The 16,908-nt window shown below is 38.3% G+C and overlaps 1 protein-coding gene across 1 annotated transcript; it reads right to left on the reverse strand.

Moving 5' to 3' along the window:
- Positions 1-11,641: 11,641 nt before the first annotated feature.
- LOC148116284 (vomeronasal type-2 receptor 116-like) lies at positions 11,642-14,206 on the reverse strand. The gene is made up of 3 exons (XM_087893311.1): positions 13,489-14,206; positions 12,808-13,026; positions 11,642-11,832 (listed from the first exon to the last, which is right to left on the reverse strand). Exons 1-3 carry the CDS (start codon positions 14,134-14,136, stop codon positions 11,650-11,652), a joined length of 1,050 nt encoding a protein of 349 aa, XP_087749437.1. The 5' UTR covers positions 14,137-14,206; the 3' UTR covers positions 11,642-11,649.
- Positions 14,207-16,908: the final 2,702 nt, after the last annotated feature.

Consider the following 16,908-nt stretch of genomic DNA (forward strand, 5'->3'; position numbering starts at 1 on the left):
GCCGATTAGCATTGTTAACGTTGCAAACTTTGCCCTTTTAAAAGAAAACAACTGAAGAGATTGGCTTGTTTGTTCAACTGGAAGCTTTTTTCTTTTTTCTTTTTAATTTTGTATTAATTTTAAATGGAAATTTGGATTCTTAAACAGGAGAGATAGGATAGTGTTTATTACCGCCACCTACTGGTAAAGATATTTTGTTTCTAAGTTTCTTTAAGTAACAGCCAGAGATACATGGTAGCCATAATAAAGTGACTCCATACTGGTATGCTGATAAGAGTGAGAACATCTGAGAAAATGGATTATCTGTATTGTTTACACAGTTGTTTCTCTTGAACTTGCTGAACAGGAGTTCAGAAATATTATTGATGGCTTTGGTCTTTTTTTTGAGCTGCTACTTGCTTTTCTTTTGTCACTTTTTAATCGGTGGCCTTTAAGAAATCACTCTCTGAATGCTTTTCAGATATAAATCCATCTGAAGGACTTTTTTTTTCTTATTCAATTTTTTTTATCTGAGTTTTTTTTTTGGGGGGGGGGTTGTTGCTTCTGCTTTTTTCCTATATTTCTTGTTTTTATTTTATTTTTATTATTTTTGGGATTCACATATAACTGTATTGGATTAAGGCACTCAAGAGCCTGAAGATTTTAGTATCCAGCCTTTTGTTATACTCCTTTATATTTTTTCTCTTGGTTTTTATTATTATTATTATTATTGTTCTTGCCTCCTTTTTTCTTCTTTGGGCTTATATCTGAAGGATTAGGGTTTGAAAGAACCTGAAGAATTTGATTCTATTTTTCTTTTTGATTTTCCTGCTCTTTTTTTATTTTTATTTTTCCTTTTTTTTTTGGACGTCATCTTGGTTGAACACTTAAAAAAATGAGCAGAAAAGTAGCAGCAGTTGGAGCTGCTGCGACCACACCATCCTCATCACCATCTGGAGGACAAAGATCTATCCATGCAATGTTGCAACAAGAGAAGGAGAAGGAGAAAGAGAAGGAGAAGGAGAAAGAGAAAGAGCCATCATTACAAATGATTTTCCAAACAGTTTTAAGAATGGAACAACAACTACTTAAGACAGATGAGAAAGTTCAAAGAATGGAACAAAAATTACTTAAGACAGATGAAAAAGTGGTCAGCATCCAGCAAATGATGTCAAAATATGAAGAAAGAATGTTAAATTTAGAAAAGAAAGATGAACAAAAGAAGGAAAAAATAAAAGAAATAGAGAATAGATTGGGAGAGGTTGAACAAGAAACAAGTGGTTTTATCGGATGGGAAATGGACAAAGCAGAATTTTATTTAAGATTTCAAAATGTGGAGGAAGGGAAAGGAGAAAATTTGGCAGATATTATGATTGGGATGCTGGTTGAGCCATTAGAAATCATTAAAGAGAAGATGATGGATGGGATTGATGAAATTTATCAAGTTTATACTAGATATGCTACGCGTAATAAACTGCCAAGAGAAGTACACATAAGATTTACTAAGAAATCGATTAAAGCACAAATACTTCAGGCAGATAGAGAAAAAACCTTGAAATACAAGGAGAAAGAAATGGCTATCTTGAGACAAATACCAAGAAAGATTAGAGAGTTGAGAAGAGAATACAAATTTTTGACAAAAATCCTGATTCAAAAAGGAATTAATTACAGATGGCTGGTTCCAGAAGGGTTAACTCTTACTTGGCAGCTCCAAAGATATAGTGTTGTGACCCCGACTCCCAAGCCTGTCCTAACAGAGGGAGAGGACTCAGAAGGTGATAGGGAGGAATTGATAAGGCCTCCCTCTCCAGGACCCTCCTCTCTGGCAATGCCTCAGGTTCCATCTGAAGGCCAAGAGGAACAGCCTGGGATATGCCAGGAGGAAAGCATATTGGAACAACAACAGATAGGGAGCAAGGATGATGAATCCTGGCTTGATCCCAGGAAGCGTCGGAGAGAGAAGCGTGTGCAGCAACGAAAGAGGCGTGGGGGGGGCAGAGATTGAGCACACCCCACAAGGAATAAAAGTGGGTGTGATTGCTCTTCAGGCTTTGTGATGGTCAAAGTTAAAAACCTGAGAGTCACATCACGTTACCTGAAATCTGGATTGGACCTTGGCCAATTCTTGCTTCATGGATTACTTTTTGCTACTGAACCGGACTAAGGAGAAATTCTCTCTCTTGCTGACTGTGAGTGAAAACTGACTTGGCAGGCATTTCGCAGTTTACTGCCAAAACTCTTATCTGCAAGGGTTTCTAGTCTGATTGCTTAATAAAATCTTGGCAAGCGTGCCCAGTTGTGTGTTTGCCTGTGTGGGGAAGGGGGACAGAACATATAGGTTGAATACAATTGACAAAGCAAGAGCTTTTTATGAGGAGTTTCTTAAGGAAAAAGAAGTAATAATGGAAGTTGAAACACAAGATACAGTAGTTCCAATTAAATTCACAGAAGAAGAACTGGCAATGCTTGAATCAACAGAGGGTGCCATCAGCGGTGTGCGTGTGTGGAAAATAAGGAAGAACATGAAGTAAGATCAACTAGAGCAACAAAACCCACATACAAAGTATGAACATGGAAGAAAGGAAATTAATTTCAATAAATGTAAATGGACTAAATTTGGTCATTAAAAGAAGGAAAGTATTTCATAAATTAGAGAAATTAAAATGTGATATAATTTGTCTACAAGAAGTGTATATTAAAAAATGGCATGAATAATTACTGATACAACAAAACTTGGAAGAACTTTTCTATCATTATCACAAAGCAAAAAGAGAGGAGTTGTTTTATATATTAAAAATGCAATACTGGCGGAGCAAAAATACGCAGATGACGAAGGCAGAACTTTGATGGTGGAAATAATTGATAATAATATGAAAATTCTTTTAGTAGCAATTTATGCTCCAAATGTTAATCAAAGAGACTTCTATAGAAAACTATAGAATAAAATAATCGAAATGGAATATGATAATATAAGTATGATGGGAGATTTCAATGGAATTGTTGATGAAAACTTTTGTTGATGAAAAACAGCTTTTATTCTAATAGACACTCATCTTGGTCCAGATTAGATATGATATGGACAACAATGGACTTGATGTTGAATATAGAATATGTGGAAATAAAACCTAATTTATGGGCAGATCATAATCCGATGACAGCTACATGGAAAGGGTGGAAAAGAGGATCCAGATGGACTTTAAATAATACAATACTAAAAGAGAAAGATTTTGTACAGAAAATGGAAAGAGAGTTGGATTTTTTCTTCAAGGAAAGTAAGAAAGAAGAAACATTGGCACAAAATCATTGGGATACAATGAAAGCCTATGCCAGAGGTCTAATTACAGATTATACAAGGAAAAGAAATGTAAAGAAAAGACAAAACTTCAAAATATTGACAGATGACTATAAAAGATTTGAAAAGAAACTCCAGAAAGGCCCAGATAAGAAAGATATTAAAATTAAAATGGACATAATAAAGCATAAAATGGACCTACTGGAGAAAGAAGACTTAGCCCAAAAAAATAAGAAATGCAAAACAGAATTATTTTGAAAATGTGAACAAGCCAGGAAGATGGCTAGCATATAAATTGAAAAAAGAAAGAGAATCAAGAAAAATAACTCAACTAGTTGATGATCAAGGGCAAAATAAATTTGGAAATAAAGAGATGGGGAAAATAATACAAGAATATTATAGACAACTCTATAAAAGAGAAACAATAGAAGAGGAAAAAGTGGCAAGATATTTACAAGAAACAAAACTACCGCAGATTTCCAAAGATATTGAGGAAATGTTGGAAGGAAATATAACAATGATGGAGTAAACAGAAGCAATTAAGAAGCAAAAGAATGGGAAGGCACCAGGACCAGATGGCTTACCGGTTGAAGACTATAGGGCATTACAAGAACCTTTGGCTCTCCCACTATTAGAGGTCATGAATGAAGTGATGACAAAGAAGGAAATACCCAGTTCATGGACTGAGGGGTATATTATGCTGATTCACAAAGAAGACACAGACCCGCAACAAATTAAAAACTACAGACCTATATCCTTGCTAAATTCGGACTATAAAATTTTTGCTTCAATATTGGCAGAAAGACTAAAGAGATACTTGAACAATTTTATACATATAGATCAGAATGGATTCCTCCCAAAAAGACAAATTAGAGATAATATAAGAAAATTTTTAGATACACTAGAATTCTATGAAGCCCACCCCGAAAAACAGATGGCCTTGATATTCTTAGATGCTCAAAAAGCTTTTGATAATGTAAATTGGCGATTTATGATGCTTCAAATGGAGGAGATGGGTTTTGGCAGGAAATTTATTCAGGCTATTGAAGCTATATACAAGCAGACTGCAAAAGTAATGATTAATGGAGAAATGACTGATGCTGTTGAGATTGAAAAAGGTACTAGACAAGGATGCCCATTATCACCACTTTTGTTTACATTGACGTTGGAAGTCTTAAATAGAAATATCAGAGAGGAAAAAGAGATAAAAGGCATGAAAATTCGAAAAGAGGAATACAAATTGCAAGCCTTTGCTGATGACCTGGTCTTTATAATAGAAGAACCATTAAAAACAATAAATAAACTGATAAAAACTATAGGTGAATTTGGGAAAGTAGCAGGTTTGAAAATTAATAATGATAAAACGAAGATAATGACTAAAAATATGTTGAAAAAGCAAAAAGAAGAACTGATGGAGATATCAAAGATGCAGGTCACAAACAAGGTAAAATATTTGGGGATACATTTGACAGCAAGATGCAGTGCACTTAAAGAAAATAATTATAATAAGCTTAAACAACAGATAGGGCAAGATTTGGTGAAATGTGAAAACCTGCAACTATCACTGATTGGCAGGATCTCAACCATTAAGATGAATATTCTACCTAGAATTTTGTACTTATTTCAGATAATTCCAATTAAGTTGGGGAAGGAATTTTTTGAGGATTTGAATAAAATGATATTGAAATATATTTGGCAGGGGAAAAAGGAGAGGATAAGATTAAGGTTGTTGCAAGATGCTAAAATGAGGGGTGGTTTTGGCTTACCTAACTTTGAACTTTATTACCAAGCAACATGTTTAATGTGGATTAAAGAATGGATAACCTTGAGAAATACAAGACTATTGAATTTGGAGGGTCATGATTTATTGATGGGTTGGCATGCTTCCTTATGGTATAAAGGTGCAAAAATACAGGGGTATTTTAGAAGACATCAGATACGGGAAGCCTTATGGTTGAATTGGGAGGTCAAAAAGCAATATTATTTGAAAATTCCAGTCTGGGTATCCACAACTGAAGCTTTTACATATTCGGTAATATTTAAAAGGGAACAAATTGTTAGATATAGTGAATTATTGAATGAAAAGGGTGAACTTAAATTAAAGCAAAAACTAGAAGATCAGGGATATAAGATGGATTGGTTTTCATATATGCAAATACGTTCAAGATATGAAGATCTCAAATAAGAAGGTTTTTATAATGTCTTGACTAATTTAGATAAGATCTTTATGGGTGCTGATGACCATGTAATTAAAAAATTATATGGATTTTTGTTAGAGATGAAATTGGAAGAAGAACAAGTGAAAGATTCAATGATAGCATGGGGGAAAAATTTTGGTCATGGTATTGATTTAGAGAATTGGCAAAAATTGTGGTCATATAATGATAAGATGACAATGTCTACAGCATATAAGGAGAATTTGTATAAGATGTTTTACAGGTGGCATTTACCCCTGGTGAGGATAGCTAGAATGTTCAAGAATAAATTGGAGAAATGTTGGAAGTGTCACCAGATGCCAGGATCATATTACCATATGTGGTGGACATGCGGAGAAGCAAAGAGATATTGGACTAAGATACACACGTGGCTGGAAAAAATGATAAAGAAACATATTGATTTTAAACCAGAGATATTTTTATTAGGGATCTTACCAGAGACATATAATAGAGAACTGCAATATTTAATTGTGAATGTTTTAACAGCAGCTAGAATTGTGTTTGCAAAAAATTGGAAAGGAGAGAAAATACCCACTGATGAAGAAATTATTAAGAAAATGATGGAGTGTGCTGAAATGAGTAAATTGACATTTGAAATAAGAGAACAGGAGGATAATCACTATTATTTGATATGGGACTTGTTTTATCGTTGGATAGATAATAAAACATGGGAATGAAATATGACATATGAAGTGAAATTAAGATAAGATGTATAAAATTTGTGTTTTTTGGGGGGGGGAAGAAGCATGTCTCATATATTGATATTTTGAAGATTTTGTGAGCACAAAAGGATGCTAACTGACCAATACACTGTCTGTGATTGTTTGAAAGGATGATGTTTTTATGTTGTTTTTTGTTTTTGTGGAAAATAAAAAAAATATTTACAAAAAAATATAATAATAATTAAATTAAAAAGAATAGAATGTGAAATGCCCTCCTTGAAATAATGAACACATCTTTAATAAATAGTTTTCCATCCATATCAGGCACTGGACAAACAAGGATACTTTGAAGGCATGATAAATAAAAGGCTGGGTGATAGTTGCTGACCACAGTTAAATTCTAACCAGTTGCAGCATCTGATAAGGAATTTTGAATGGAGAAATACCTCCTTTATGCCATCATCTTTTAGAAATCATCAAACCCTAAATACATCTCAAAGACAAATCTAAATGAGATCGATCCTTGCATTAGTTAGATATTCTTGTTTCTTACTATATTTTCTCTACAATTCAGATCAGGCCTCAGAAGAATAATGTAGCATTTGGGGAAAAAGATACAAGCCAAGAGAGCAGCTCCAGAGGCCAAAATGGAGAAGATCTCCACGGCCACCATGGACTTCCCTTTGGTGCTCAGGTAGGTAGGGAGGAAGGAGATCCAAACACTGCAAAAGACCAGCATGCTAAAAGTAATGAACTTGGCTTCATTAAAACTATCAGGCAATTTCCTAGCTAGAAATGCCACTGTGAAACTGACTAGGGCCAAAAGTCCTAGGTAAGATAGGACACCATAAAACATTATAGTTGAGCCTTGCTTACATTCCAAGATGATCTCTCCAAACAAGGAGTGGAAGTCCAAGTTGAGAAATGGAGGAGAGGTTATCAGCCAGGTGGCACAAAGAAGGGCTTGGATCAGGGGACAGGCTATGACAATGGAGTTGGTCAGTGGTTTTCCTAAGAGTTTCCTTGTCCTGTTCCCTGGCTTGGTGGCCATGAAGGCCAGAACCACCATGACAGTTTTTGCCAACACAGATGAAACTGCAAGGGAAAAGAGAATGGCAAAGGCAGATTGTTGGAAGAGACAGGTGAACTTCCCTGGTTGACCAATGAAGAGGAAGGAGCAGAGGAAGCAGAGCAGGAGGGAGACCAGGAGGATGTAGGTGAGATCTCGGTTGTTGGCCTTGGCAATTGGTGTGTCATGATGTTTATAGAAAACCATTAGGACTACAGAAGTGATCACAGAGAGGAAAATAGCAAGAAAAACTAAAGTGTATCCCAGGGTGTCTTGATAGGCAAGAAAGTGGATCTTCTTGGCAATGCAGTGGTCCTTGTCCTTGTTGGGAAATTGGTCTTCTGGGCAGGGTTCACAGTGAGCTGCATCTGAAATCAAAAGTCTTTGTCTAAGGATTTCTTGAGCAACTATCATGCACATTATCCCTCCCACATAAATCATAGGAGTGTTGCCTTCGTGCTATTGACCTATCTACAAAGGGAGTAATGAAACAACCCCCTGTGCTATTTGTGGGGCATCAAAAAGAGCAAATAATCCTTTATTTATGATAATCCTGGGGTTAGATTAGCCAGAGACAAGGTTTTGTTCCCTTCCAGCTATCCATTCACTATGCACTTCTATGAGTAATGTGGCTTTCAGTCTGAGATTACTGCCTGTTTTTTCCACCATTTTATAATTGAACACAAAGAAGAACAGCATATCTGTTATCCAGAAATGTTGTAATTTTGTTTTGAATACATTATTCCTGCCTTAACATCCCTGCTTTGCACTTAAAATCTATTCATTCCTGACTTCTGGTTGTAATTCCAGTGCTTTTGGAAGCCTGATCTGCAAGCTTCGTGGTCAGCTTCAACCTCTCATTATCAGAGGGTCCAAATCAGGACCATAGCCACTCCAGAGGGGTGGTGAAGCAAAGGGGTAGTAAATTTTATTACTATTTGTTCGCCCACCTATTGGATTTACAATCTAAAATAATTAAAATTGGATTATCAGCACTACGCAGAGAGGCAATACGAAGCTGAATCATGATTGCCATCTTCTGCTAAAGGGAGAACTCATGAGCTTCAATGTCATATCCCTCTTCACCCAAGTACCTATTAAAGAAGCCTTGACAGCTATCCAAAACAAATACAACCCCCCTAAGCACATCCTAGATCTGACCAACCACTGCCTAACCAACACATAGTTCATCCACAATGGACAAAGATACAAACAGATAGAAGGAGCACCTATGGGATCACCTCTATCACCCGTCATCGCAAACCTATGCACGAAACACTTTGAAACCAATGCTTTAGATAAATCTGAACACAAACCCAAACTCTGGCTTAGATATGTAGATGACACTTTCGTAATTTGGCCACATGGAAAGGAAAAACTGGACAACTTCCTCACACATCTCAACAGCCTACACCCCAAAATACAATTTACTATGGAAATAGACGCTAACAATCAACTCCCCTTTCTGGACAAAGACCACCTGAAAACTGAATTACACACTCTCACAAACGTATTAATCTCTAACGGATTCCAAAGAAACACAATTACCAACCTAATCCAAAGGGAGACACCCCCCAAGAACCGAGACACAAAACAGGACAACGGCATCGCCCTCCTCCCTTACATCAAAGGCACCACAGATAAAATCAGCAAAATTCTCCACAAACACAATATCAAGACAGCCTTCTGCACTGACCAAAAAATAGCCAACATCTTAAGAAACCCCAAAGACAAGATCCAGCTAGAAAACCAAGGAGTCTATGAAATACCATGCAAAATCTGCCCAGCCACATACATTGGACAAATAAATAGGAGAATAAATGCACGCATTGCAGAACACAAGAACGCAATCAGAAAAGAAGAAAAAACTTCCTCCCTTTTCCAGCACCTTAAAACAATAGGACACGAAATTGACTTTGAAGGAACCAAATTAATCTCCAAAACTGAACACTTCAACAAGAGAATAATCATGGAAGCCATTGAAATAGAGAAACACCCCCATAACATGAATAAACGCAATGATACCTCCCGCCTATCGGACATCTGGAAACTAGCCCTAGTCAACAGAAGAGTCCCAGCCATGAAGATTAACACTGGACCCAATATAACACATGACACCACCACCAATCATCCTCACCAGATTCAAACCCAAACCCATCCCATAGACAAAATACAACCACCATCCAGAAGCCAGACCACGGCGGCATCACCAACTGCTGCACCCCCTTCCGATCCCCACACAAAGCAAACTGACACATGCCATGAACACATGGCAAGACCTCAAACTCGGAGCCAAACCAAAGCGCGGGATGTGGCATCACAGCCACCTGCTCAGGACATTACATCAAAAAACTCAGGATATCACAGTACTAGAACTCAGGATATTAACACACAGCCCATTACCCAGGTCATTACAACACAAAAGACTAATGGGCACACTTCAAGGACCTCACCCACACAGGATGTTACGAAACAGCCGACTAATCTGCAAACATCAACTCCATCAACTAATCAAGATGTAACAACACAGGCAACCAACCCGCTCACAGCAACAAAGCCAGCACCCCACACCTCCCCACCAGTATTTTTAGAGAGATGGCAGCTCTGATCATGCTTTACTCGCACAGGCACGAAACCGAAGGCACCAGCCTGAAGATGTTTTTCGTGAATGCGACTGCTTGAGGGCTCCTGTATTACAGCTGAAAGACGAAAGGGAAGCAGTATGGTCCCTCCCATATTGGAGTAGACCAGGTGCTTCAACAGAAAAACACTTATGTGATTATTAACAAAAAGCTAGAGAAAGATTATGATTGATATATTGGAATATTGAATAATGAAAAAAGGAAAGATATTTGATTATTAGAATGATAGAGGAAAGGGGTGAAAAAGAGGGCTAAAATAGAATAGAAATATGAGGGGGGAAATAGTAAAAACAGATATTCAGATGATATGAAGTATGATAGAATTATGAGAAGGTTTTAGAGTTGAAAGATGATAGTAGAAACTACATATTAGTAAAATTAAAAATGAAAATGGACTGTAATTTTTAAGAATAATATTGTTATGATTATTTATATTGAAATGTATGAAACCCAGGAATCAAACCATTCACAAAATGAGATGTATAAAATAAAAAAATAAAAAACTTTTTTAAAAAATCTGTTCATTCCTTCCTTTCTGCCCTATCGAAGAGACATAAATAGATGGATTTCCTCTTTCTCTGGCAGCTCTATTTCCTCAGAGGTTGATATAGCTGCTGGAAGAAGCTCACTCTAAATGATCAAATAAAAACTTGGACCACCTGCTCCTCAGGAAAAGACTGAAAGTGGATGTGAAAATACAAGCAGAAATGGAAGTTGGGGATTGATCAATTGTGCCCTCAAACTATCCTTGCTGAGGGTCGAGAAAGGTGGCCTCTGTGGCCAGGACAGTTTAGATCAACAGAAAGGTTCTATTGAAAAGTATGAGTGCATCTCAATCTCATCAGAAACGACACAATAACAAAAATATATTGATTTAACGAATGTCTTCCTTGATACCTGAAGGTTCAGATTTGAAGTATGGTCTACTGTCTCATTAGAAATGCTCCCTTCTTGACAAGCGTCATACTGGTAGCAGCAAACTGGTTTGCCCTCTGGAACTCTTTTCCTCTCTCCTGCATGGCATAGATTAGCCAGAGGCAAGGATTTTATTCATTTCCAGCTATCCATTCACTGTGCACTTCCATGAGTAATGTGGCTTTTAATCTGAGATTCCTGCCTATTTTTTCCACCATTTTTAAAATGGAACACAAATGGAACACAAATATATTTATATATATTTTTAATTGTTTTTTAATATTTGTATTTCATGTTCTTAATTCTGGCTGTACACCGCCCTGAGTCCTCAGGGAGAAGGGCGGTATATAAATTGGAAATAAAATAAATAAATAAATAAATAAACTGATAGATTTGTTCTCCAGAAATGCTGCTGTTTTGTTTCTGTGTACATTATCCCTGCCTCAACCTCTCTGCTTTGTATCTTAAATCTGTTCAAACTTTTTTTGCTCCCTCCTGCTCTATCAAAGAGACATAGATAGATGAATGTCCTCTTTCCCTGGCAGGTCTATTTCCTCAGAGGTGGATAGTGCTGATGGAAGGAGCATATTCTAAATAATAAAAATTAAAGTTTTAACCGCATGCCCCACTTCCTCAGGGAAGATTGGAAGGCAGTTTTTCCAATTGGAGGTTAGAGGAACAATGGAAATCCTAGTTGGACATTCATAAATTCTGCTCTAAAGTTATCCTGCATGGAACTTCTGAGGATTGGGGAAAGTGCCTCTGTGGCCGGGGCAGTTTAGATCTGTAAACTTAAAGGTTTTCCTGAGAGATATGATTTCATGTCAATCTCATAAAAAAATGACAACGATAACCAAAAAAAAAAAAAAATGATTTAATGAATGTATTCTTTGATCCTGGAAGATTGACATTTGAAGTCTTGTCTACCTGTCTGATTAGAAATGGTCCCTTCTGGACAAGCATCACATTGGTAGCAGCAAACCTGCTTGCCCTCTGGAACTCTTCTCCTCTCTCCTGCATGGCACCTCTTCATGCCACACCTGGCAATGGGCACCTTCTGAAAGAGAAAAGGGAAATACTTGCAATTACTTAAGGAATGAACCTGCAGCATTCATTCCTTTCCCCATTCCTACTTCTATCTTCAGATTCTCTTCTAAATAAATAGTTTCCACTGTCTTATCAGAAATATGGAACAGCTCCTGAGGGATTCAGCCAGTGGCAATCCAGAGACAACAATAGATGCTGGAGATTGGAACTGGGGTTTCATCCTGCAGAGGAAGGCTTGTGACTGAACCAGGGGTGAAATCTAAAATTTGTTACTACCGGTTCTGTGGGCGTGGCTTGGTGGGGGGAGGTAATGTGACTGGGTGGGTGTGGGCAATTTTTTTTTTTAAACTTTTAAAACCATTTTTTCTACCACCTCTTCCGCTAAGGGATTGTAAAAAATGCTTTCAAAAGGCTCTGACGATCCCAGATGAGTTCCCTGATCGGCAGAGGCTTTTTATTTTTACTTTTAAAAGCATTTTTTTGGCCGAAGTTGTAGAAAAAATGCTTTTAAAAGTAAAAAAAAGCCTCTGATGATTGTGCGGCTCAGCTGGACATGGGGGTGGTGGGGGTGCAGGGTTTTTTGCTACCAGTTCTCTGAACCATCCGCCTCAATCACTACCGGATCGGGAGATTCGGTCTGATTTCACCCCTGGTGAAATGCTCCCGGCATTTCTAAAAGAAAGAACCATGAGGTTCTTACAGCATTTCTAAAAGAAAGAACCATGAGGATATAACTATCAATGGTCCATGGAAATCACTGTTGCTTGCTGTAATTGTATCCTCCATTTCAAGCAGATGTTGATCCCAAGCCTAACCTTTTGTGGATTGACATAAAACAAATATGTTACATGCAAAGCAGATTTTTCACTAAATGACTGCCATGAATTCTGACTCAATTGATTTTCTTTCAAATTAGGAAACTGTTCAGCATCTCAGGAAGAGAATGAATCTTTCCCTGAAGTTACAGCATTTCCTTGCAGCTCACCTTTGTGGCCCAGGCGATTCCATCAGAGTTAATGGTGAAATCCTGGCCTGGGGGAGCCTCAGGATTTACTTGCCCAACTTTCACAGGGACAAAAGATTGATTGGGGAGGAAAACCCAGTTGAGAAGATCAAAACGAGCAGATCCCAGTCCATCTTCTGAGAAGGAGACTTCATCTCCAGCACTGTTGTTGAATTGTACATTGCTCAAATAAGCAAGGATCTGAAAGAAAGGAGACTTTTAGAAATAGGAGTATTTGGGCTAGAGCTACAAATGGAACATCATGGCTTCTATCATCATATAATGGCCATCTTGAGGTCTTCTAGTCCAACCCCCTGCTCAAGTAACAGACCCTCTACACTTTTAGACAAGTGGCCATCCTGTCTCTTTTTCAATGACTCCAGCAATGGGCACCCACAACTTCTAAAAGGAAACTGTTCCTTAAGAAATTTCCCCTTAGTTCTAGGTTGCTTCTCTCCTTGGTTAGTTTCCATCCATTATTTATCAGAAGCTGTTTTACACAGCCAGCTAAGGAGCACAACAAATGCTAAACTAAAAAAAGGGCAGGGTGTCAGATGAACTGATATGGGAGTACGCAGACATTTCATCAGTAACTGAAGAAATTCATATGGGAAGCTTCTGATCTAAGTGTCCGTGGACTGAGTCAAAAGCCATTGGAATTACCTGCCATGGCTGAACATTTGAGATCCTCTTTCCAAGCCTCATCATGGTCAGTCCAACTCTGGATCCATACATTGCATGCAAAGCGTGTGCCAGAGCATAAACAGCATTGTAGATATTGTAACTTTCACCTGTCATGCTCCTTTCGAAAGTGTAATTGGGCAGATTCTGCACATTCTCCTTTCCTGTACATTGTTTTTCCCCCTTTGGAGGGACCTTTCCTGATTTAAGGATCTTGCAGTGAAAGACATTTTGCCACCATTGAGGGAGAAAGACATCTCCTTGGGGATTCAAGGGGTCTAAAGACAGGAGGAAGTGGCTGAATTCAGAGACATCCCCGGAATGGTCCCTAAAATGCAAGACCCCATGTAAAAGCTTTATCAATTGCAACGTTTCTTCAGTTTCTTTCATTCCAATTTTCCAATGGGAAGTGAAGATGAAAACTTTCCTAAATGATACTTTCATGTATATTTCTAAAATATATACCTCCCCTAGTACAGCACTAGTAACAGTTAAATCTCCAAACATAATAAACACTTCTGCTTTAGACCATGTGAGGAAATTGAGACTTATCTTGTTCCCAGTGACATCAATATTATCCAATTCCAGCATTAGAGAGAACACCAGGCAGATCTCCTTCTCCTGGAGCATTGGCGTCAGAGTTGAGATGAAACGTTCTCCCCTGTCATCTTCAGGGGCAAAAAGCCCAACCCAGTTCCACTGGAAATACAGGAGCAGCTGCACTAAACCCACATACTGAGGAGATTCCTTGGGATTCATCCGGAAGAAGGAAGGATAAACTCTTCTCTCTCCCTGAGAGAACTCAAAGCCAACACCGAGCTGGAGAAAAAGAGATTCTTTTTTCAAAGACAAAGGAAAAGTTTTATGCTGACTTTAGTAGTGACCATTGTGTGGTTGGTGGCCCTCCAGTCAGGCTGACTCACTTTGACTGGCAAACTTCATCTTCTTCCCTTCTTAGCCATTTTTATTGGTTGTCAGAAGACAAGAGAAGAAACCAACAACCTTATACAGAGAATAAATGGCACTAAAATGATGGCTACCCTTTAATAAAGAATAAATTAAGAGTCAGAAGCTCATTATATGCCCCCCACCCCAACAAAAAATTAATTTTAGTTTCATGTTGGCTTCATCTTGATCTCTCTCTCTGCTCCATACTGTATCCAAGAAAGCTCACTTACAGTACCTGTGGGATCTTAAAGATGCTGAAGATGGAGGCCATCAGAATTGAGGATTTGGCACTGAGACCACCAATGACAGACAGTAGAGTGTCCTGCAGGTGACATTTGTACCCTGGAACCACTTGACCTTGTGAGGAGAGCATGGAGAGGCTGTTTAAAGAAATATATTTCTCCCTCTGGAAATGGCCATAGATGCGGAAGCCAAGGGTGAAATTGGGGAGCAGAAGAAAATCCTTATTGACCTCGGAAACAACAAACATCAATGCAAGGAATTGCTGGTAGTTACTTGTGGTGTATCTGTAGTGAGAAAAACATTGGAGAATATTACAGGAAAGCTTGTGCATGGCTGTAGAATTTGATTCACTGTTTGGGGGGACATTTGAAGGCAGAAACCCCCAAATTTCATTGGGTTTGGGGTTTTTTCTCCAAAGGATTTCCCTTGGCTAAACTGGGGTGACTTTGTGAGAAAGGAGAGAAGTCTTTCCATAGATATCATAGACTGTTTTATACTCTCTATTATCTCCACCATATTCACTTTGTTGCAGTGGCTGTAATCCTTTCCAACTGCTCCCCTTTCACCGTAATTATTTAAAGTCTCTCTTGGAGCAGCTTCTTCAGGTGTGGTAAAGATTGCTGAGTATAGAACTACAGTGGGGTCACCTCAGATATTTACTGAAGGCCATTATTCTTAAGCAATGCTGATTCCAAATCTGAGAGGGATTTTTGTAACTCCTGAACACTTGAAGAGTGCTAAGCTTTTATTTGAACTTCCAGCAGAAGTTACTGGTCAGATTAATATTATAATTTGACTTCTTCACTAGGCCAGCACAGTTTCCCTCTTCATTTTTCTTGTTTATCATCTTCCTGATGAAGAGATTGAGAATTCCAGCCTCTTTGAAGAGCTCGCTACTTTATGGAGAAAAGCACAAAATGTGAACTACGCAAATCACTAGAAGAAGTATTTCTGAAAGGGGTCCCTGAATTTAAAGCAAAGAGAATAATTATCTGCATGTTTCCCTTACAGCTGAAACTTACGCATTATGGAAAAGAAGATTTAATGTATTAAAGTCAAAGATAGGAGTCTTTATAATGGTTCCAAAGGGCAAATTCCCACCAATAATGAGATCACCAGGCCTGTAGTAGTTTTCCTCTACTGGGATAAAATCCTTGAACATACATATGGTTTGCAGCCTCTTTGCTGTAGTTGGAGCCTGGAGCCAGAAGAGCATCAGCATCATCAGAAGGAGCATAACTCCTGCCCGGTCAGTCTTATCACCTTCCCTCCTAGAATAGAAATCAAGGTTTATGCAGAAACTGAATTGAAGGTTGCTCCTGAAATCTCACTGGTGCTTTAGCAGATCAGACACCATCTGTGCCACCTGGATGTCCCCAGGACAAATTTATAACAACCATGTTTCCTCTTACCTGAGTTTGGGCTGTGACCATCGAGGAAAAAAAGCCATGTGAGTCTCTTCAAGAGTGAGCTCTTTGCAAGACAGGCTAAAGTGATATATTTTGCCCCCCAGCTGGTGAACTCAAAGGTATTTTTAAAGCAAGTTTTATCCTGGAAGATCTTTGTGTGTAGAAATCCACAGGGGATACATGAAGAATGACTGTTCTTCTGATAATTGCAAAGAAGAGCCATTGTCCTATCCCCTTAGCAACAGCTTCTCTTCATGCAAGAGAATGGAAAACATGTTTCTGTCTCTTCTTGTAATTCACAGAGCAGATGGAGTCATGGGGAAATTGTGTTGTTGACCTACATGGAAGTGACCCCTACACACAAGATGGATTTTGACTTGTGCCCTAGTTTGCTCAGATAATAAGAGGGCTACTTGTGAAAAGTGGCACAAGGCATAAATGGAATTTGAGGAAGAATCTCAGGATATTAACTGCCATTTTTTTGTCAAGACTTGCAAATTTCTGTTGCTCCAGCCTAAGGGTAGCAATTGTCACCTGGGTGTCTCTTTTGGTCTTTTGAGGTGCTGCTCCCCAAATTGCCAGGTCTGAAATTCTTTTCTGGAAGATTCATTCACAGGACTAGTTGGGATCAATAATATTGTACCAATCTTCCTGCTGCACAACAACCTCTGTGTCTGAGCCTCTGGAGGGCATTTCACGGTTGATTGTGGGGTTCCCCAGACTTATGGTCTTGAACAGAGGTGGGTTTCAGCAGGTTCTGACCAGTTCTGGAGAACTGGTAGCAGAAATTTTGAGTAGTTCA

Source organism: Pantherophis guttatus, chromosome 1, assembly GCF_059756535.1.
Source record: "Pantherophis guttatus breed Tessera chromosome 1, ASM5975653v1, whole genome shotgun sequence".
Lineage (NCBI taxonomy): Eukaryota > Metazoa > Chordata > Lepidosauria > Squamata > Colubridae > Pantherophis > Pantherophis guttatus.

Excerpts from the sequence above, each read along its gene's own strand:
- LOC148116284 (XM_087893311.1), bottom strand. The coding sequence starts at position 14,136 with ATGCTCCAGGAGAAGGAGATCTGCCTGGTGTTCTCTCTAATGCTGGAA. Across the intron at positions 13,027-13,488 it reads CAAATGTTCAGCCATGGCAG|ATCCTTGCTTATTTGAGCAA; the intron begins GTAATTCCAATG and ends CCTTTCTTTCAG. Across the intron at positions 11,833-12,807 it reads GAATCGCCTGGGCCACAAAG|AAGGTGCCCATTGCCAGGTG; the intron begins GTGAGCTGCAAG and ends TTTCTCTTTCAG.